General features: G+C 34.1%; 3 protein-coding genes across 5 annotated transcripts in view; 1 reads left to right on the top strand and 2 right to left on the bottom strand.

Moving 5' to 3' along the window:
* Positions 1–7,584: 7,584 nt before the first annotated feature.
* LOC122535739 lies at positions 7,585–8,411 on the bottom strand. Its single transcript, XM_043667522.1, has 2 exons — positions 8,038–8,411; positions 7,585–7,962 (listed from the first exon to the last, which is right to left on the bottom strand). Exons 1-2 carry the CDS (start codon positions 8,134–8,136, stop codon positions 7,723–7,725), a joined length of 339 nt encoding a protein of 112 aa, XP_043523457.1. The 5' UTR covers positions 8,137–8,411; the 3' UTR covers positions 7,585–7,722.
* A 7,886-nt stretch (positions 8,412–16,297) lies between these two features.
* LOC122535733 (protein obstructor-E-like) lies at positions 16,298–20,816 on the top strand. The gene is made up of 5 exons (XM_043667517.1): positions 16,298–16,432; positions 18,965–19,165; positions 19,529–19,723; positions 19,977–20,172; positions 20,592–20,816. Exons 1-5 carry the CDS (start codon positions 16,369–16,371, stop codon positions 20,680–20,682), a joined length of 747 nt encoding a protein of 248 aa, XP_043523452.1. The 5' UTR covers positions 16,298–16,368; the 3' UTR covers positions 20,683–20,816.
* Positions 20,817–22,173: 1,357 nt separating this feature from the next.
* Positions 22,174–23,604, bottom strand: part of LOC122535728 (parathyroid hormone/parathyroid hormone-related peptide receptor-like) — a 28,483-nt gene continuing 27,052 nt past the window's right edge. For 2 of the 3 annotated variants that reach the window (XM_043667502.1, XM_043667503.1), the window contains exons 13-14: positions 22,594–22,760; positions 22,174–22,371 (exon numbers count right to left, since the gene is read on the bottom strand). In XM_043667502.1, the coding sequence (XP_043523437.1) occupies positions 22,246–22,371; positions 22,594–22,760 (293 nt within the window). In that variant the 3' untranslated portion in view covers positions 22,174–22,245. Of the gene's footprint in view, positions 22,372–22,593; positions 22,761–23,604 lie in introns of those variants that run through there. The other variant, XM_043667504.1, reaches the window with a different exon arrangement.

Raw genomic sequence — 23,604 nt, 5'->3', positions numbered from 1 at the left:
CGACTCAGATCATTCGAAACGCTCCTGACATTTCGGTCACCAGCAACCTTAAAGTCGTTAGCTTGCGTGACCCGTCTTGTGCAAGTGAGCTGATCTAAATCCTGAAACAAACTCGGGACTGCAGTACGAGAGTAAGTAACAAGATTTAATGGCGTTCCTCGCTTAGGACGTGTAATAATAAATTGTTGCAATTTGAAATATTCGTGAAAGATCGGGGAACTTCGCGGTGTGAGAAATACATTCGAAGATGTCTCGGAAAATTGGAAATTCCGAGCATCAAAAGTTTCAAGATCTTGAATCCGGAGATTCGTAAATTAATAATATATATTTGAGAACTCGGAATTCTGGCACTGCAAATTTTTAAAAATTCAAAGCTTAAAAACTGATTATTCCAAACTACTAATGTGAAACTTGAAATCTTTTGAAATTCGAGATCTTGAAGAATTAAAAAAGCGTGAAATTCTTGTAATTTGATGAATGAAATTTTGTTCGACCGAAGATCCACTTCCGTTTTCACCATAATACTTTGCATTTGCATCCCGATCTCGTTCGTTAATAAAACGACGCCGCGTTGAACTTTTACTTTGCCTTAAACTTTAAGCACATCACATCGTGCAACCGCGCATCGGGCTCTTTGTTTATTCTCATAAAGGAGGTGAACAGAGGAATGCTGTTATAGTCCTCCGGGTTATCGTCAATCAGTCTTTCATCAGGATAATTAAATGACTTTTTCAATACCCGTTTTTAAGATTCACTCTCCTCGCCTCGTGTTACGTGTCCTATTTCTCAGAGGACCACAGAAGAAGTGAAGCACAATTTAATCTCTCACCCGGACATACTTTTTCACCGACTGAACATTTAGTGTAGCTCTTGAAAGACTTTCTCACGTTTATGTAAAAATGAAAACATTTGATACAGGGTGTTGAGAAAGTCAGATCTTACACATTTATTATTCTTAAAGAACTGGAATGTAAAAAATTAGTTTGACAGTGTTTCTCACAAAAAGGAGAAAAAAATATTTCAACCCATTATTAAAGTTAAAGTAACGTTTCATATATAATTTTCTTCTGCCTATAAAACTCGAACACAGTCCAAGTTAATTTTAGATTTAATTGAAATTATATATAGATAACTACACTTGTCAGTGAGTTAGTGTCATCTGTCACAGGTTTCTAATTTTATACACGTTTTTAATATCCTATACTTGAAAATCCGAGCACTCTTCATATGGAGGTTATTCATTCAACCAGTTATAAAAAACTGACGATTGTGATGAAAGAATTCGGGAGTTCTTAAAATGTTCATTAGCCCACCAAATCCACGATTGCGTAAGGTAATTGCCATTTATACGATCGCGTAATTTACGGAATGGTCATCTTATAAGCGCGCGTATCATTCCCGAACTTAACTCTCGGAATTCGCAACAATGAAAACAAAGTGTGATCTAATAAATTACGCAATCGTACCTTTTCCCTCGATTTTTAATCTACCTTCATTTTACCACCAGCCATTTTCTCCTGCAATGGCTAAAATGTTTCATACTCCTACACAAATTATAAATTAATTATACTTCCTCGGTATACATTTTCCTGACTTTGAGCACCATGACCTAAGAAAAGAGAGATCATTTTCAACTCGCTTTCTGAACTTATTACAAGTCGATAATTTAAAATACTGTAACAATCTAATTTTGTCACCATTTGGATACTTTCCATTTGAAAAATGAATTTTCCCACGATCGACGAAGCCCGTTAAATGTTGACGAGACTTATTATATACCTCGCTCGTCCTCTACCGCGCTCAATGGCTCAATTATCTCGGATCAAACCCCTATTTTTGCCTCGATCTACAACAACACAGTATCGGTTATGCGTCACTGGAACAATCTCACCGGCATTTCCAAGTTTGTAAAATCCTCGCTTGCGGACGTATCACGCGCCCCCTCCTGCGTCGTTCTCGTCACTGTAATTGCTTTACGACGAAGGCGAAGACGCACGTCAGCCAGCAACCGTGGATTTATCGTCGTATCGCGCGCGGACACGCGACAATTTATGCGACACAGAGGTGAAACTGAATACGAGGACGAGTGCTCAACGTTCTCCCCCTCCCAGTGCAAGCCTGCAACCCAGTCGGATTTATGATACATCGAATTTCACTGCCCAGGACCATTGATAATGATCGTTGGGAAAAAAAAACTGCGCGCCGTTGGTAATAAACTTCACGATCGCAACTCGCCGAGTTTGTTCGGAATCGAATTAAGAACGATAAATTCTACATAGGGACGCAGAGATATTCGAGGGTTACGAATATTCGCAAAAGCGTAGAATGAACTACCAATTGAAACTCATCGTTTCATGGATGAATTTCTAAAATCGAATACAGAAAACGAGAAGTTACCGAAGTTAACTAAACTCAGAAATGATTACCGGCCACCCAAAGTCCAAGACCAAAGAAAGAGCAAGAGTAAATACTCGAAAGTGAAATAGTCCATTCGAACTGTACTTGAATTCGAGTCCTGCCCTACAAACTAATTACATCACGAGTATCTAGCGTTATACACAGCACGACATAGTCTGGTGTTTTCCTATTTGCCCCAGCTAACCTTAAAAGGGAGTCGATGGAAGACGCGAATCTAGTTAAAAGCTTTTTCTTTTCCCTCCCGAGGATTCCCCGCACGGCAGAGGCAGGCAGAGTTCGCAGAGTCTGGTCGGTATCAAGGCAGAGCGGATCACGTAACCTACGAGGAACGATCTCGGAGCATAGACTTTAAGATCGAGGAGGATGAAATGTCACGAATGTCTCGAACACAATGTGCCGCGAGGGAGAGGGAAGGACAACGGGGCAGAGGACGGCCATGGTGGAGGGAAGAAGGGACGAGGAGAAGAAGAATGCTGGCATCCATTGAGGAGAGCATCGCGCTCGATCCAGAAGCAGAGGTGTTAATGTCACGCACTTCGAAATCAGATGGAATCTAATTCAACGAACCTTGATCTTTACTGCCCCACTTTTCTTCCACGACCTCGCGCGAAAGAACATTTTCTTCTTCGTTGTCAGACGACAGTCGACCACGGTTAACCCTTTGGCTACCATCGGGGAACAGAGGTCGGGAAGGTTAGGACAGACGAGAATTTTTAATCCTAGAACCTCACAACTCGAGTGTTTGCAATACATCCAACTTGGAGAATTTAGATAACTTTTCCCCATTTTATGTATTTTTTTTTTTTTTTTTTTCGTTGGAAACTCTCCTCGTTACTAAATGAAGAGAATTTATCTAGTAAAGTATCAATTCACGTTTTCGAGAATATGCTTAAAAGAAATTGTTTCACATACTGAATTTTATAAAAAGCACGTAGGAACAAAAACTGATTCTCGTCTTCAGTACTCTGGAACATCTCGTGCGAGGGAAATGGAATAATTAGTATGAACCTTATCTCGGATCTCTGCAGTGGTCGGTAAAGGACAATAACGTGCTATGATCGTTCGTCGATTGAAATTGATTATCCCTGGTCGAGAAGAACGAGAGTCGCGCTATTTTCAACAGTGCCGATTACCATACAATTCTGAACTTCGTAAAAAGGTAGCCGAGAGACGTTCCTACCGAACGGAACAATTAGATGGTCTTTCGTTGTTATTATTATTATTAAGTGGCGCGAGGAATGTTGTTTCAGCTTTGCTGTACGGAACTGTATAACAAGCTGAAACACAGTGGCGTCAATAACGACGAGCTGACATTTATTCATCGTATAATTTCAATGCGTTGAGAGAAATTTTTCTGAAATATCATACAATATTTTAAAGTCATCTTGATAGTAAAAATCCAATTATTTACGTGTAGTAGAATAGTATCAAAAACAATTGCTGACTTTTTTTCAATTACACATTATTGAGAAACTGCCAAATTTAGAGAATTTCTTTTTTTAATTTTCCCACATCTGGATGAAGCCTTCTCGATATAATCAATCTGTGAAAATTCATATTTTTATGGACACAGCTGAATTTCACTCACAGTCTAATAATAGTTAAAGCAACTATAAATGACTATTAAATGTTATTATCTGCGTTCTATATATAAAGACAGAATGACAAAACTTTTCTCAATTTTTTAACTAGAGCAATTTTGTACAGTGAAAACTAGCTTCAAGGAAGAACAATCTTTCGTAAGAATCTGACATCATTATTTCAATGTATCAGCAGATATTCTGTAACATCCTTTAAAGAAGCATTCTAAAATTAGTAGAGTCGAGAATAATCTCTCTTCGTTACGCAAGCATAAATGCTCCTCATCTTCTGCAACAACAGGTGTTAGAAGAGCTCGCGAGGTGGCCAATATTTTGCAATCACTTTCTCCTTTTTATGATGATTGAAAGTGTGCCAAGGGTCCTTCCTTCAACCCCCGACGATTTAAACATCAACTCGCATTAGGGACACCTGTCATTATTTTTAAAATTATATAGCAGCAACGTGCGATTGCAGAACGTCCTAATACTACTCAGGACTAAAATAAAAAGTTCCTTCAGATCATCTCAAACGCTATTGGTTTGACGCTTCAGTGACTTCGTTTCTAAAATTGTTTCATACAAGAATTACCGTTTACGCAATCGTCTGCCCGGACAGTTGAAACGCACTTAATGACCCGGAACGTACACTGTTTAAAATGTTGTGCAATTATAAATGGAGATGGCACGGAAGAAAATTAATTGGCTGACTTTCTACGGTTTTGTGCCGTGCTCTCGAGTCTTAATGATGTTGTGACGTTTAATTGATTTCACGGGGAATATGTTTGCCTTTTGAACCGCTCTGAGAAACATAATAAATCAATTCGTGGATACATTACACACCATCTGGCGAAATATACAATTTTCTTTCACACGTTTTTTTCATACTTCGACTTTGTATTTTTTGATCATTGTACCGATTTTCTGCTATTTGTTGGAATCTGTATATGTTATATGTATTAAATATTGCACGTAATTATTTGTTCATATACACGTGACAAAATGTAAATATATTATTGGACGTAGTATAATATATAGTATATATCTATATATACTATATGTATATGTATAATAATCTAGTAATGACACAAGATAGTATAAAATGTACTCTCCATAGATAAGCATCAAACTTCTCTAGATGATATAATCAATAATAGATAATATATAACAAAGTATTAAAGTAGAGCAACAAAGTAGAAAAAGAAAATAGAAAATAAAGTAGAGCAGCATAAGATTTCTCTATATGCAATGTTACAAGATTTCAACTATATACTAGTTCAAACAATATAAAATAATATTATATTTCTATGTACTATAGTTATTTCTAGTATACGCTAGTTCAAACGGTATAAAATAATATTATAATAGCATAAGGATAGTGGAATATTTACGTAGACTGTAGCAATACAATCAGATTGATAAAAGTCACATCAATCGGTACTACAAAATCAATAGTACTACCGGCCATCAGTTCTCACAGAAAATTTGCCAATATCTGCATCGGCTACCGAAGTACCAAGGAGACGATTAATCGAGAGGCTATCGATCGCGGTTTCTTCTCTCTCGGCGCGCAACGGTTTTCGTAATCATGACCGGCGCTGTGCCAACGGACTCGTATCGTTAACAAGGATCTATCGTTGAATCGGCCTGAAGAGCGAGAGCAGAAAGGCTGAAAAACGAAATGGCATAATTTACTGGCCAACAATGAGATTATAACCGGTACACCGTGACGGGATGTGCCGCGTATGAAAGCCGAATGAAAAATATCAAATTGTTCCCATCGCTTTGTAAACGGATGAAAAAGGGCCTCGAAAACAAAGAACGCCGACAAGACATCCGGCGAATTTTCGATGAGATATACGCCACTAATATACCGATACCGTCAGTGATGAGTGAAACTGTTGGAAAATTATGGCACGTTCTCACGAAGGCTGCCCTCTCTTAACTGCGCTGTTCTTAGCTTCTTCCTCGTGTGCTTCTATCTCCTAAGATTTATCTCGATTCTTTTTTTGCGATACAGGAATATATAAAGTAAAGCTATATTAAATGATAAAATTAAATATACATACTTCAATATAAATGTTTCCTTTATAAGTTTGAGTTTGTCCTATTAATTAAACTTGTATGTATTATTATATGTACTTTTTCACACTGTTTTACGTACTTTTTTTTCTGTTATGTTTCATACTATACTATTTGGAATTTTGGGCATTAAAACTTCACAAAAATCCGCAGTTTACTAACAATATAATATTCATTTAATGATAATGTAGACCCAAAGAGAATAGCAGAATTAAGAATACCTTGCTCTTAGAGATATACTATTTTGAAACAGAACTTGGAAGAACAATAAATCTGCCAAATCCTAAACACACACAAAAAATTAAATTCTTCTGCTCGCGAAAAAGAATGTAAGAGCTCAGTCCACACATTCAACAAACGGTTATTCCCAAATTAATCCGAGGCCTCTAATCGAGTCACTGACAAACTACGAGCACTCCTTGTTGGCAAGAAACTGACCCAAACCAACCTGCAAATGGTACATACACCATGTTGCCTCATCTGAAAAGTCACACGGACTGAAACAAATAGCAACCGAGTCATAATCGAGTTACAAATGACCCATCACCGCCACTACAAATCGCCGTGGTGGTTGCCACGGCTAAGCCTAAAGCATCTTCGAACCGTGATCGCGTCGGTAAATCAAACATAAAACCCTCCCCTTGCCTCCTTGTGCGCAGGAACGATGATTTTTTCTGCCACAAGCGACGAGGCAGAAATATTTCACACTGGACGACGTGGAACAGTGTTAAAAGTCACGGGACCGAAGATGGTACATCTTGTTCGATGTAATTACTCGATCGGACTCGATCGCGCAGCAAATTCTCAACGGGATCGAGCGGGGACAAATGTGTTGTGCACGTCGGCGAAATCAGGATTCCTGGGACGGGTTATGGACGCGATCTTCCACGTGTCATATAACAACGTTCATTAAGAATCGCAGCGCGCATAAACACGTCAGACGATCTTTTGCAAGTGAAGTTGCAGGTTGGAACGGTTGTAAGTTGGGAGGGAGGGGATCGTCGTTATCGGATTGTATGGTAATGGAAGTGAAGCAACGAGACATATGGCCGAGATAAGGTCTCCTTTTTAAGCTGCACTGGTATGGAAAACATAATAAATATCGCGGAGATAGGGGATGTGAACGAACGAACTTTTTTAGTGGTTCGATCAAGTTGTATAACATAATAAATATGGAGAAAATGTACCAAAGCCAGAGGATAAAAATAAATTGGTCTTGGTCTTTAGCGGTTCGGTAAAGTTACGTAATGTTTTTACGAACGCAGAGAAAATTCAGCGAAGGTAAAAGGTACAAATAAACAAATTGACTCTGATTAATGAAATCAGAAATTTGTCGAGAATCCTGTTGATGAAAAGTTTCAAAGACCGAGTAGGTAAATCAAGTTTGTGTCGAAGAGTTGAACTTTCAATCTTCCAACAACATCCAGTGAAAGAGACCACCACAGTTGGCTTACACAGTTCCCTCAAAGAAGATTTACAACAGTCCTGAAGTAGAATACAAGGGGGGGAATATAACAACACATTAAATAGTCTAGAATTATCATATTAAAGTACCTTTCACCATGTGAAAGAAAGAGAGCTTACAAATTATACGGAGACGCTGCAAAGTTTAACGGAAGGTGTTGAGGACATCAGTGCTATGAAACTAAATTACGAGAAGCGGTAATTTATTATTCGTCGCTGTTGCAGCATCGATCGTCGTCCACTGGTGAACCATGTAATCGCAGGTGATAAAAAAGTAGATAATGAGTGCTAATATCGAAGCTGAGGGAACATACACTGGTCGGGCAAAGGCCACTTCAAAGTGTAGGCATCCCATAAGGAAGTCACAATGGCTATTTTTGCTTCTTGGCTCGCGTGGACAACAATTCAGATTAGACTGTACCTAGAAACACAAAATCTTTGAGTTATTCTGAAAAGACTCGTACGTTGCCAGACTAATTACTCAGGATAAATTTATCATTAGACACAGAAGCATTATGGTAGGAATATGCTTGTCAATGCTAGGAAGATGGGTTTCAAACCGGATGGTGTATTCCTTGTTTATTTCCTGCGCCATCTGCGCATGGAAATCTTAATAACAATGATTTACGGCGGTAATCATATCGAGAATCGAGTTTAATGAGTTCGAACATCAGAACAAGAAGTTTTAATGAGGACTCGTTTGAGAAGATCTAATATCATTGAGCAGATAATCCTCTTGTTCCTTCTGTTGCGTGTCATTGTAACGCAGTGCCTCTCAACAACTGGCTTCCAGCCTCTAGACATGAATAAGTTGCATAATCACACTTTTTTTTCTTTTTTTTTATCAAGTCGTTCATTGCCATTAAAATCCAAAACGTTTTAGGTGATCGTACAGTGATTTATGACTGAAAGCTGAAATATTTCATGTATTTATTACTGCAAGTAATATGTCAAGTGAATACTAAAAAATTATTTCATTATGAAAAATTATTATTATTATTAGGAATGCTATGAAGGAATTATTGAATATTTTGTAGTCGAAATATGTGGATATTTAGGCAAATTAATATTCTTTTAAATGTAATTGCAAAAATGGAACTTGGGAAGAAACATGTCTCTCCACATTGTATGCACTTTTAATTCTTTTTTATAAAATATTTAATAATAATTAAAAATTGAAAAGAAGTAAACAGACACATCTTCGAAGTTGCTTTTTTATTTAGTGGAACAGAGGTAACATGGAATTCATTAAATTGAAAATGTGAAAATGAACAGAATAATAGCCAAAAAGTGTGCAAAATATACAAGATGTATATTCCTGGGTTCCATTTCTTTTCTCTTCGAAATTACATTAATAATATAACATGAATTCACAGAAACAGCCACAGTATAATGATAACAGCGATAACATATTACATGGCAGACACACAAGTTTGGGAAACACTGTATTAATGGTTTTCCGTTAAAGAACTCGGCTGGCAACTTTATCGTACACGTGTCCCTTAAATTTACGACTCGCGCGAAGCATAAACATCCTGCCATTATGCGAAGTTCGCTGGAATATCCCGCAGTCAAGTATTCAGGCATTGTATTCCCTTATCAAGCGGTATCTAATAAACTATCTAATTTCACACGAACTTGACACTTTTTCTCGCAACGGAATATATAGTCGTGCGATACGCATCTGCCCATTCTTTTCTATTCGCGATTTGTATTAATTCCAACCACACTTGAAAATCGCAAAAGCAGAAACCTCCCCAGAGAAACTTTTAGAAAAAATCAGAGAAACTCAAGAAAAAATTCCGAGTTAGCGTAAGGTGTGCTTCACCTGCTTAAAAACGTTTTCGGAGGGAAAAAATACCAACCGAAGTTTCATCAGTTCAGAGACTGTTTGCTATTTCCTATCTATCAAACAATGGAAAGCCTAGAAAAGATTGTTCAACTGAAGAATTTCAAAATAATTCGACTCAATTGATGTGCAACACGCCAAATTAAGAATTTTGAGAATCAGAAGCTCAGAGTTAATTTTAAATTTTAAAAATTGAACTTAACACTTGTAGATTATCAATGAAAGTCGACAGAATTGCCCGACCTTATTGATATTGTCAATCATTCCAACATTCGAGGGAACAAATGTGCAACTAAACGTTTCTATAACTCTAATGACGATTGAGAGAGTGGAGGTTGGGCCAATTGCGGGATTTTCGCTTACACGTTCGAATGGTCTTGGTTTCGCGAACAAATTGGCTAGGATAACGAGTTCTAATGGCACATACGTACGTGGCTTGCTCGTCGCGTTCGCAACGAGCGATTCGAAAAGGTCTCGCTGAAATCTGATTGCCTTCCGCGCGTTAAAATTGCAATCAGCTGATCTCCGCGTCAAGGAACACAATACCAAATGGGATCCGTTACGAAACCGAATTTCGATAGCTGTGAACCGTGACTCGCTAAGCGTTTTTGCCTTTCAACCCCTTCCCTGCTTTCCCTTCTTCCACTTATGGCAGCAGACCAGACGACTCGTGGCGATTTTTCAAATGTCAATTTTGCGACAAGTTTCACCTATACAGAATCGAGTCTTCGTTTCGGTGAAATATCGATCGTGGAATGAATGGAACGTCGAACAATTAATAATTAAAATAAGAAACAATTTGGAAAATTCTAAGGCTGCTACTTTGAATAATTTAATTTTTAGGAGACGAGTAATGCTTCATCGAAAGAAGGAAGATAAATATCACCGAACATTTTAATCAACATCGTAGAAGTTTTTTTAAAATGAAAACTAATTTCAAATTAGAGTAAATCTTCACTTTTGAATTAAATTATTTTGTCCGAAGTTGAATTGAAATTAAAGTAACTAAAATTTATCTAATTTTCCTCGTGGTTTTCATTCTGATTCTAAAATTGATATTTAATGACAGCTAATAATTAAAAAACCTACTAAAAGAACCAATTCTAACTCCAAAATTAATATTTGACATCTAATAATTCAGAGACCTAATCTAATCAAACCTGACTTGAACAATCTATTTTCTCTCACTCACAATATTCCAAACAGAAATTGAAATGGAAAAATTGTCACAGAACACAAATAATAATCAATCAGTCGAGAATCCCTGATGATCCAAGGACATTGAAGGGAGAGAAACGAAGCTTTCAGTAAGTAAGAACTAGAGGTATACGAGAATCTGAAATATTGAGTCAGGACTGGTACCCGAAGATTTCTTCGGGAATCCCGACCCGACCCGACTCGTCCCGACCGTCGAGTTCTCGATATTTTCAAGTTCTTGCACACCCTTAGTAAGAACCGACGAAGCATTAACACGAAGAAATAGCAAAGAGACAGAATGTGTATACCTGAAAGTATACCGAGGCTAATTTGATCTTTGTAGAGGATGCGAATAAAATTCACAATGGAGTATAGAGGGAGATCTGCTGTACGTGTATTCGCCGGATCATGGCCGTAAAGCAAGAGCTCGATCTGTCGAAGTACATGTTGCTTCGACCTCGCGCTCGCTCGATACTTACTCCGGTCTTATGCAAATCAGATGAGCTCGGTACGTGCTCGATGGAATGATGAGCGGTTGGCTAAGGTCACCGTCGAGGAAGGTTAGGGAACAGGATTAGATTCACCCCCTTCGTGCAGTACATTTAGATTCTAACAAAATTAACCGAGTAACGCGCTAAGAAAATCATGCCGATGAGGAATTTGCATTGACGATTGGAAGAACGTTCACGAAACTAGGAAATTTTTCACGAAGCTGGGAATGTCGAAAATTTTCAGCCAAATTGCGGAATTGAAAACGCCTGAAATCGTAGAATCAGGAAACTACGAAGTTAAGAATACTGAAATTCTTAGAAAACCTCCAAATTTAGGGAAATGGAAATTCTTCAATGGATTCATATTTATCATTATATTTCGGAGAATTATGAAGTTAGAAATCTCCTTAAAAGATTAAGGAATTACCGTCACTTTTAGGAAAAAATCATAAAATTAGCGCTGGCAATGGATAAATCATTTTCTCTAAATTATGAAACGAATGATTCAATGACGTAGCGCAGTTAGAAATGTTAGCAGTTTGCTAATTAACCGCACGAGCTTAATGAAATCTCAGCGGACCGTATAACCATTTAATTATGTGAAATTAAGTCGGAGCGGCTGCCACTAGATTCTCACTGTATTTCAAACAGCGGAAGAGGAATGTCGTTTGTCATTTGCCGCGCTTAATTAAAAAACATGTATCCTAATCAATCATCCTACGACTGCTTAATGCCATTATCTAATAAACACAATCATTATATAATCCCGCATAATTAAAACTCCATGATAAATAGCAATCAAACTCGCAACAACGTGTAATAATAAAATTCAATTAACGATTAAATATTAACTGTACATTCGATTAGTTAAAATAATGAACGAATCGACAAGAAATTTTAAAGGTTCGTACTTCCTTTTCTTTTGAAATTAATTAGGTGTTTTGAAATTGCTCTAGTTCAATTTGAAAGAAAAGAAAACAGCATCAACGCGACAACGTGTTTCGGCTAATTAATTCTCAAATTCTCGAAACACGAATGATCTCGGAACGTGAATCAAACATTCTTTATTCACGGCTGCAAGTGATTATTTTATTTCGTTGATTCTTACACTTCTTGTTACCCGAGTTTCGAGAGTTTCAAGTCACAAAAAAAGTACAAAGTTTCGAAACTTTCCTGGGTTTCGTGGGATTTCGTGCAAGAAGTCATCCCTACGTTTTTACTAATGTCGATCTCCTCGTTTAGAATACTAGGTCAAGGATGCACGTAACTTTCACAGAAGGCGTTCAGTTTCTTTCTGATGCCCCGAGTGAACGCATATCGATGAGCTTTCGCGTATCATTTCTTCGAATGACACGAGCATATAATGAGAAGATATCTTCCATTTTAATATGCGTGTATCGAGATAATAATGACCCTAAAGTACAGCCAGTACGTGGCCAATATGAGAGCAATAGTAAAATTACTACAGCATAGTAAAGGACGAGAATCATCCTTGCATCTATGTTGCTCGATTTCTTGAACCACTGCTATTTTCATGTAGACATGACAAAATCTTACTTTCAATAATATTTGGTGCATAAACTAGGCTCCACTTTCTTAATCATATACTCAAAAATATGAATTTCTATGAAAGATCCACAGTCTATTTGTCATTTTTAATAAATAGCCAATAAAAAATATATGAACGAATGAACAGTTACTTTAGATTCTTAGATTTTTATTGTATTTAACATACTTATTAAATATTACACATTAAGACTTTCAAGACACGTCCAGATTATATATAATTTCATAATTGTTAATATTGTAGTTCAAATAAAAATAACGATTGCAATATTTCTCGAAATGTGTATCACCATTGTCGTGAACAACCTTATTAGACAACCTAATGACACTCAGACTCTGAGTATTCATGAAAATTAACATCTTTTGCGAGTAAATGAAAAAAATGAAACCTAAATGAAAATTCGTTTCACGCAAATATATTTTATATAGTTTTGTATTTTGTGCCTTAAAAATTTCCCACAACTGAGTAAATAACAATCGAATGATCAGAAGACGCATAGCAATTCTCCTGCTGGTTGGAAAAGCGACACTAAGAAAAAGAAGGTATGTGTAATAAAACAATGGACATCTTCGACCATTCACCCACTATTGGACTCTCTCCCAATCTAACGAATCATGTGATTCGACATCGACGATACTTAAAGGTAACTCCTTCCGTGACATTAAAAAGGCACTCCCAGGCTCTTGTTGCATCGGTCCCTTTGCCTGGCTGGTTTCACACGCCACGTCGGATGTAGAAACAGTACCGGCAACGCCATTCCCTTTGTGCGGTACACCAGTCCACGACGTCGAGAACAGATCTTCCTGTCACCTCCTCGACTGTAAAAATACTCAATAGAATCATCAATAAATAAACTGGTATTTTTCTAATGAAAATAAACCCTTTTAGGTTTGCAAAAATGCCCTAAAAGGCTAACATGATTTGTGGTTTTGTAATTTATTTGTAATTTGTGGTTTTCCCATATTTTATACAATGAAAAATTCGCGCAAATAATATCGTTGCTTAAATATAAATGTATGTGCGTCTTCAAGCACAAAAATTTGTAGTTTTAATTGTTATAAATATTATTTTATATGTACATTTCAAGAAGTAACAAGCTTTTGTTGAAATGAATAATCACGATCAATCGACTTACACAGAAAATAATTTTAAGAAACAGAGTTGAGAATTTAAATTCAATTCGGCTAAAAATTGTTTGTAAAAATATTTTATGAAGTAAAAATTTCGAATTTTACTACACTTTATACAAGCCCTTTTCGATACTTAGTAGAATTTCACTGTTCAGTAGCTTCGCATTTCGGTATTCAAACTTTAACAATACTGTAACATCGTCTCTGTCACTGTTTGATCAACTTTGGTCGTTCTACTCGACGTAGTTCTCCAATTCACCGTTCTTCAAGCGTAAAAGTGCGCTAAAGAACCAACGATTCTTCGCCATGTCGGTATTTCAGACGATGGAATATTGAAAGGACGCAGTCTGTTCATACACATGCGATAGATTCATAAATCTCGTCGGTGCAATCACTCTGACTATGCTGAAATCCGTACTACTAGCGCTATCTGCTAAGAGCCTGAAAAACTTAGTGTAGTAATGAACCATGTAAATTAAAAGTGAAAACTTGCAAATTGATCTATGGTTAGAAATGTATCATTCAATGAAAAAGAAATTGGCGACCCTTGACAAGTCAAAAGACTTAAGATCACACTTACACACGACCAAGCATTTGGATTATTAAAACACTATTCCTACGAATCTAACAGAGAGTCAAAAATTTTTGAACTGAACTCAGATTTAATGATAACTATTTGTTATTAGTCACCCTAGCAAGAGTTATCACTCAAGAAAGAGAGAGCGTCTCGGGTCCGTGGGTACGCTACCACCCAAAGGGCTCACGCAAACAGGGATTGACCATAAGAAACGCGGTCTTTGCCCTGGCGGCCCTCCCTGCGGGGATATAATATCACGTAGAAACATCTGAAATTAAAAAATTTCTTTGAATAAGTAAATATCAAAAATAATAGATAATAATTAGAGAAGATCATCATAGAAGGCATTACTCAAATGAAACACCATTACCACGCAGGAGTGAAAAGACTTCATATCTGTGACACGAGATTGTGTCCACGGACAAATTCCATTTTCTTATTTCCTGAATCGAGAAACGATCGCTTTTCACTGAATGTGATAGATCTCAGTAAGAAAATTTTAATTTCTGAAACATTCATTTAAAAAGGAATATTATCTACAAATTAGTATGTGGTTACAAAATATTTAATTCTCGATTGCATCTCAGTTGTTGCTAACTCAAGGGGGATATGTTATTCAAAATATTGAGAATAATAAAGCAAAAATATTAGGTCTTTATATTAGTTTTACATTATTATAGTTTATGCACTTGAACTATTAAAATAATCTGCTTATAATTCGAAATTATGTTAGCATTCCATTAACTTTTCAATTTAAAATCTCTGGTAGAAATAATGGTAATGTAGACGATAAGATAAATTTCATTTCGCTTTGTAATGCCAATTGAATTTAAGACAAAGGATCGTTTCGTAGTATTCTTTCTGATAAATCTATTTCACGAATAAAAATCTTGCAATAGTTTGTTATGGTAAAACTGTACCATGTCAGTTCATTTCCTTGTAAATTAATATGAATAACAATTACTCGATGCAAGTATCAGATTTTCTATAATTATTTGCAGAATGTTTTCAAAGAATTTGTAATATTATTTTAATTGTCTGTTTAAAAAAACTTTATTCTTTTTCAAGAGATCATCTTCTTTATTCTTAATTTAATTTCAATTTTAATTTGATTACTTTTTTTTTATCCTAATTTTTAATTCTTTTTAAAGAGAAACTTTGAATAACTATTATGTACACAAATTTAATAAGGACAGTTTCCTATATTTATAAAATGACTGACATTTCTCTCATTCGGTTTAATATATGATAAAAAATGGAAAAATACAATGGAACTTTTCCCAGAATGTACAAAAGGAAAAACCATAAATGTATAAATAATAGAAGAAATGTAGAATTTATGCAATGTCCAACGATGACCAGAAGTTCCGCAGTTAGAGGAGCCTCAGGCGTCCATCGAACTAAGCCTTGACATTTTCCACGTTTCTTTTTGCTCGTTCACAAACGTTTTCTTCAAGATATGTGAAGAAAAAGAACCTGTAACATCAATTTCAAATTCCAAATCTTAATTGTCAGCTTAAAGAAAAAAATGAGCTTAGAGTATTATCGGACCCGCCATTTTGTAGAACCAATGTTTCGCATTCAACTAAAATATTCAGTAATTGAATAGATCTTTTTTTTTTAACCATCATCAGTTATTAATTATGACATAATGGATTTTCGAAAACGATTTTAAGAGACCAAAACTAATAACTTTTTCAGTGTATTTCCAGTCGTCTGTATCCAATAATTAAAGAAATAGAAGAGAAGCGAAATAATTAATTCCTTTGATATAATTGTTTGTTAAGCATACCAAAACAGTTTATCTTGTTCAAATTCTTCAAATTCTAATTTACATATGTATGATCTAATGATGTGGTCTAACACGGAAAATTTTAAGTAATTCAGAAGATTGTAGGAGGAAAGATATAGAGAAGGAGCAGACACGTGCGGCGGTTGAGTGAAGATCATAAAAGCTCGCGAGGAAGAGAAGTCAGGTAGTTTTGGTTTTGGTAGTCGGGACAGCAAGAGCTCGAGATGACTCTAACGACAGTGATCGCTCGTTTGTTGATTGCGAGCGGCATGCTCGGCCTCGCGAACTGTGAGTACAAGATTATCATACGTTTGAAAAAATGGGCACGTTCTCTTCAATTTTCTGAACAGTGATACTTTCTTGTGTCTTCTAAATATCATTAGACTTGAAAATATGTGTGCTCCTCCGCGATTATTCTTTCCTATTCATCAGGAACTGCTTTATCTAGAAAATGAAAAAAATATTAGTATCAATTGTTCATTCTAATGAAAACGAACTGAAAATAAATGATTAATGGCAAAAGCTTCAATGAATATTTTTTAATATTTATTTCAAAAAGTATAAATGTTAAAGTAACAATATATTTCTTTTTCTAGTTAGAAGCATTCTAATTCTTGAGATAAATTAATATTAAACTTTCAAGTGATATGGCAGTGGAAAATTAATGAACAATTTTGTTAGTACAATCAATGGAATCAAGAAGTAGAATTTACAATATGAAGAGTACTATGGTGATATCGTTTCAGTAAATCTCTTTGCTATCTTCAATTGCATTGTATTTCTGTATCAGTAAGGATGATCATAATTATTGTGATAAACCAGGATTAGTGCAAATGGTAGTCATGATGAAACAATGATTGGTACACTAGTCATTGAAAAAAATTTTACAATTCTTAAAAAATTTTTAACATTATACTTTTGATATCTTTCAGAAGATAATAATTGTTAATCTTCAATTATATGTAAATGTCCTGTTAATATCTTCTGTAATATTGTGAATATCTTCTATATCTTCTCTAATATCGTATATCTGTTATACCATCCAATTAAATAGATTCGTTATAATATTATTCTAATTATGATTAAAACTGATCATAACACAGAATAAACAATTAAATGTTAAACTAGAATGATAATCTGTAATATCTAATAATAAGTCTACAATAAATCTAGAATATTTACAGTATATTATATATTCTATGATGCTTTATCACTTTTTCCAAGAATCCAAACACTATTAACTTTTCTTAGAGTCAGTTTTAGAATACATTAAAAGATACTTCGATAGATTCATTTGATTACTCAGCTTGGAATCAGAAATGTAGAAAGATTTTGATAGTGTGTCAACCTGTTTGCTCAACTGTGATATCTTTTTTATATCCAGTCGACAAAAATAGTTTGTTAACATTCAATGATTGTCACTTTCAGTCAACAACCATTCAGGTCTTGCATCACCATATCATGTTTTGCGTATCCATTCTCCCACAATAATCCTCATTCTCGCTTTGCGCTCAAAATCACACCGTTTCTCATTAAGACAGTTTCATTGCTCCCGGGATTATTACTCCAAGACATATTAACCATCATTAACAATTCTTTCAACCACGTACAAAACCAATGAAACCCTCTTTATCTTAATAAGAAAATTCTTCAGTTGTATAAAAATTTTCTTTATCAAAAGATAGAAAATACTTCACAAGCGAAGTAAATTTTTAAATTCTGAGAATCTTTCTCATAAAAAGAAGGAAAAATTCTAGATTTTTTTAGAATTTTTCCTTCTTTTTATGAGAAAGATTCTCAGAATTTAAAAATTTACTTCGTTCATGAAGTATTTTCTATCTTTTGATAAAGAAAATTTTTATACAACTAAAGAATTTTCTTATTAAGATAAAGAGAGTTTCATTGGTTTTCTAGGTAATTTTGTAGGTTCCAAAGAAGTAGTTCAAGACATCATTAACATTATCCATGGAGTATGTTATAAATTATAGATCTATTTTGCAAACATATTACGTAAATCATTGAACATGATGATCTCGATACCTAGCTTCTATTATGTGAAAATTAGACTGAATCGTGGAATGGAAAATTATTTTTCTTTCTGGCGTACTTTCTTGTTTTGACAGTAACCGAAATTACTACCTCACAGTGTAGGATTAACTAGGATTTATTCTACTTTCAATTTCGGATAGACTAGCCAAATGAGTCCGCGTGAACTGGTATTTAAGACGAAAACAGAGAAGTCCAGAGGTCAAGTCGTATCGTCGAACTTTCTCCGTTCGAGGATTTTTGATAGTAAGCGTGAATGCATGAGCACGCAAGATCCGGGGACCGGTTCCTCTTCATAGTGCTGCATTATGCAACGAATCATGGTTTCCCAATTCCAAGGTCCGCGAAAGCAACTTTGCATTCATTAACCACTCACTAGTAATTAACATCAGTTTGGCCTGTTCAATTTTGCAAATGAATATATTAAAAGGTGTGAAACGTAAAGTAGGGAAAAGTATTTTTAAATTAAGAAAGTATATAGAAAATTTGCACAAAATAATTATCAAATAATTTGTCATAAAAGTGGACTAAAAATACCAATTTTATGGTCCTTGCAACATCAGGAAAATATCCTTCTACCGTGATTGCTTTATTTTTCTTGCCTGAAATCCAATTTTCATTATCAATAATTTGTCAGTAATAATTTGTTCATTATCAAAGCATCTTTATTATAGTTTATTGTTATAGTTTCATTATTAATATAAAATAAATTTTCATTCTGTGAATAATATCTTAACATTATATAGACAAAAAGATCATATCTTATTTTTACAGCTGCCTTTCAAAATCTATCTTGTCCAGAAAAGAATGGCAGATTTGCTGTTGCATCTCAATGCGACGCATACATAGAATGCAAAGATGGGATTCCGGAACAAATGTTATGCCCTGATGGATTATTGTTTAATCCAAATGTCAGATATAACTACCCTTGTGGATATCCTATAGATGTGGATTGTGAGGGAAGACCTAACCGACGTTAGTATCATGTGACAATATTCTTTTCAAGTTTAATCACTGATATTGAAACAATTTGAATATTTAGTATTAAATTGTTAGATACAAAAAGAACAGAAAGAATAGTAAAAGCAAAATGAGAATACTAATATTCTGAGGTGGAAAGAGATCTACTTTTAAAGAAAAAACTAGAAAGAATTTTAAAATATCAATTTCCATGAATATACATATTAAATACCTTTATAATGATACAAGTATTAGCAATTTTAAAAAACTACGTAATAGTGGCAATTTTTATAAGTGAATATTCAAGAATTTTACAATTATTCATTTATAATTCAGTTTTATTATAATTAAAATGAAACAATAAAAATTTATTTTTAGAACTTGCACAATCAACTGATGAATGTCCACATCAGTACGGTTATTTCAAGCTGGGTGACGAACGGGATTGTGGAAAATTCATGACCTGTGTTGAAGGAAGAGCGCACATTTTCCACTGTCCAGAGGGATTGGCGTACAGTTCTGAATTTTATCGTTGCGACTGGCCTGATCAAGTACCAGACTGTAATCCTGAAGGTAAGCAAATCTTATATCATTCTTTCTTTAAATTTTTTAAATCTACTTTATCACTTTTCTCAAGTTTTATAACTGTATATAAGCGTAAAATTTTTAGAAGCTCAGCAATATCTCCATATTGACTAAAAACAAATCTTCTGCTTTAAAATTTTGAGTTCTTGCAAATTTTAGAAAGAAAGGATATTTTGTTCTATTTTATAATTTCAATTTTTAATTACAGTTTTTAACGATTAATTTACATCTGTCAATGTAGAGTTCTTAGGATTTCGATGTCCAAATTATCTTGATAAGGGGCATCAGTACGGGTTTTCATTTTACCCAAGTCCTCACGACTGTCAGCGCTATTACTTATGCATAAACGGTCGTCCACGATTGCAAATTTGTGGCGCCGGGAAACTTTTCAGTAAGCTGAAAAATATATGTGATGATGCAGAGAACGTCACTGATTGGTAAGCAAATGACTCCCGTGATGAAATTTCTCTGGCCTTATACATATTTCAATCTTCTATGTACATATTTGATCTCACAATCTAAAGAAAAAATTAAATGTCTCCAGGATGCAGTTCCTGTAAATAATTACCATTTCTATTATTAGTCATATCAGATGATAAATAACTGGTTTAGAATTGTTATTAATAATTCTTTACCCTATTTATATCATTAATTTATTCTATAAATAACCGCTGGTACCGCGAATTATATCTCTATTAATAAGTAAATAAATCCAGTTAATTAGATCTCCTAATTCTCAAAATTAAGTCGAAATACTTTTTGATTTTAAATTCTTTATGATTTACTATTCCTCCATGAAATATTTTTAATTTTGTAAATTTTAATTTATACTACGTGCTCCATTTCTTATTTTCAGTGAACCATTGGCATTATCATCTGAACATAAGAGGACGGTAGTCCCACAATCCATAAGTGTAGACAATAATACTCAGGAGTCTATTGACTGATGAATAGACTTGTAATATTTTAATGTTACATCTTAATTTAACGAATATATAAATTATTGTAAAAATGATATAGTTGGCGCGGAACTGTACACCAAATAATTTTCAAATAAAGCAGTCTATTAAAAAAAATATAATTTATACACATGTACTATTTTTATTTCCAATCAATTATGTACTTTTACATCGAACATATATGTATATATATGTGTGAGCTCAATTTGGTCTCTAAAACAGACACTATACTTCCTTTGTGAATCCCTCCTAAATGTTTTTAAACGTGGTACAAAATTCAATCCAACACAGACGTATCTTTTCAAAGAAATACTTTCCAATGCATTAATTAAGAAAATTCAGTTTCAAGGCAGTTTTTATAAAGTTGAAAAATTCTGTTTATGGAGCTTTCGTTTTAAATTCCGATTATAACATTAATTAAATTAAAATGCATCCGTAATATTGATATATGTACGCTCAGCAACTTTTCCGACAAGTCTCTCCGATAAAATAACATTAAAAACAAAAACAGCAAATAATAATTAACAACGACATTGTCATTGAAAAAGTTCCACGTGATCTTTGTTAATTAGCAAGTTCTATATCCGTAACGTTTATATTTAATAATTAATCTGTGAACAATCGAAAATATGATAATGAATGAGATTAGATTTCAAATATAGATAGACAACAATGCACATGGAAAATTTTCAATCGTTGCAATAAACACTCACTCACAAACGCACAATTAGAAACATCCACTTGCATTAAAATGTACATTTAAGATTAAACACGCAAATGTTATTTACGAATAGTTATTCGAATAACCAATATATGACTGCACCAAAGCTTACTAAACCAAGGAAACATATCATTTTTCCATAATAATGACAATTTTATCGAAATTTTATTATAAAACTGTTTTTTACGAATGGCATTTCTAACAAAAAACGAAAAATCTACCGATTAGCAGTTTCTGTCAGATTTAGAAATAACTAAAGGTGGATTTATTAGATGATGGAATTATTAGATAAATTTGCAAGCGTTTACAGATAACGTATATTGGTGCAGTTCATTCATTTACATCTTCATCTATATCTATATTAGAGAATAAAAGAGTTCGTATAAAAAATAAACTCTTTAAGCTCTTAAGTCTGAAATTTTAACAAAAAGCCTATTAGAAAGACTGGAAAACTAATTTTCATTCTTATAGTTCAACGTTAAATTACATAAAATATTAAATGATGATTTTTTACTGTGTCAGTTTCTAATGCAAATTTATTATCTCTTTCTAGTAAAAAATTTTTTTCCCAATAATATTCACATATCCCTCATCTTTCAAAAAAATATATATACAATAATATAAAAGCGGTAAATGAAATATGATAGTTGAATTATTCAAGACATTTTAACCATGTTATGACTAGTAAACATAGTTTTGGCGAATCATTGATATATTTACAGTCTCTAAGTTCTGCAGAAGTAAACTGCACGTCCTTCTCCTTATCGTCTTCGTCAGTTTTTTACGAGTAGAGTTCTCCTGGTAAAGTGATCTAAATTAGATTATGGGTTTCACGGAGGTCCATGATGTAAAGTGTGCAGTTCATAGGCGAGGTGACAACATTCTGAATCACTCCAACGATGCTGCTCGCGAATTCTATCTACATTAGTTCCTGTGCAGGGTGTTGCTTCTGAAACCTTAATTTATTCATTCTTAAAATGATATTAATGTCACTGATCACAATACTTTATTAATTTAATCAATAATGTATATATGATTAATAATTAAAAAATAAAAGATAATATCAAATATGAAAGAGTTTAATTGTATAGACAGCAGAATTAAAATAAATCTTCACGAAATTGCTTCATTTATTCGAATAAAAAGGATGTGATATACGGTGGATAAAGAAAACTCACGTTCGAACAAAATGAAAGTAACGATTGATCCGTGTATTTGCTATGGAGGGGTGACGTATGATTTGCCTGTGGATTCTGTCTTTCCGTATGTGTACTACTTTGTCCGTTTCCTGCGATTTCCAAGTAACCCCTGCTGCTCGCTAAACTACCTCCTCGGGTTCCAATATCTAGAAAAATAAACGATTTTCTTGTTCCTTCGAATTCCATAAAAAAAAGATCGTTTTTATTCAAAGAATCACACTGTTTACATTATAAAATACGGAATTAGATTTGAAGATTTTACAAAATTTTAATGATTCATAAAAAATATACAAAATTTATAAAATAATAAAAGTAGGATAAAAATGTAATATACAAGATAGAATAAAATATGTAGAATGTACAAAGAATTTATAGAAATAAATATTATACAATATTGAATAATTATGTTGAATATCGAACAGTTGTCATTCAGAAACTGGAGATTTTAATAAAAATTATTTTATATGGGTCATAATTGATGTAGATGCAACACGCACGTGAAAAATCTGAATCGCTTCATGACAGACACGAGATACGCTTTATCTAGACGATAAATAGAATAATGTAACAAACGAAATTTCAATGTTTCCCTCTACGAGGATGAAAAATGTCCAAAAGGCAGAGATTTTGCATTGCGGAGATTTCCCAGCACAAATACAAAGTGTTTGCATAACCAGACGTAAAGGAATGAAAGAAAATAAATAACGAGGGAAGTTATATTCGTTATCCTTTGTGAAGATAATGATAAGAGAATGAGCGTCCTAAGCGTTGCAATATTAATCACAGAAAAATAAGAAACTTTACTACCTTTTAATTATTTTCTGACATTAATTGACGACAGATTCACAGAAGAAATAATATAATTTTACAGAAAATAATGAAAGAGTAATCAACCAATCTATAATAGCAAAACAAGCGATTCGATCACGCTTATCAATTATTTGTCAGATTGAAATATACATATAACATATAAATTTATTCGATTATAAC

Source organism: Frieseomelitta varia, unplaced genomic scaffold, assembly GCF_011392965.1.
Source record: "Frieseomelitta varia isolate USP_RPSP 00005682 unplaced genomic scaffold, Fvar_1.2 scaffold_759, whole genome shotgun sequence".
Taxonomy (NCBI): Eukaryota; Metazoa; Arthropoda; class Insecta; order Hymenoptera; family Apidae; genus Frieseomelitta; species Frieseomelitta varia.
This window is presented reverse-complemented; position numbering and strand designations above follow the sequence as displayed.

Coding starts and splice junctions, on each gene's coding strand:
- LOC122535739 (XM_043667522.1), bottom strand. CDS start 8,136: ATGGCGCAGGAAATAAACAAGGAATACACCATCCGGTTTGAAACCCAT. Junction 7,963..8,037: donor TAATGCTTCTGTGTCTAATG/ATAAATTTATCC, acceptor TTGTGTTTCTAG/GTACAGTCTAATCTGAATTG.
- LOC122535733 (XM_043667517.1), top strand. CDS start 16,369: ATGACTCTAACGACAGTGATCGCTCGTTTGTTGATTGCGAGCGGCATG. Junction 19,724..19,976: donor ACCAGACTGTAATCCTGAAG/GTAAGCAAATCT, acceptor CTGTCAATGTAG/AGTTCTTAGGATTTCGATGT. Junction 20,173..20,591: donor GCAGAGAACGTCACTGATTG/GTAAGCAAATGA, acceptor TCTTATTTTCAG/TGAACCATTGGCATTATCAT.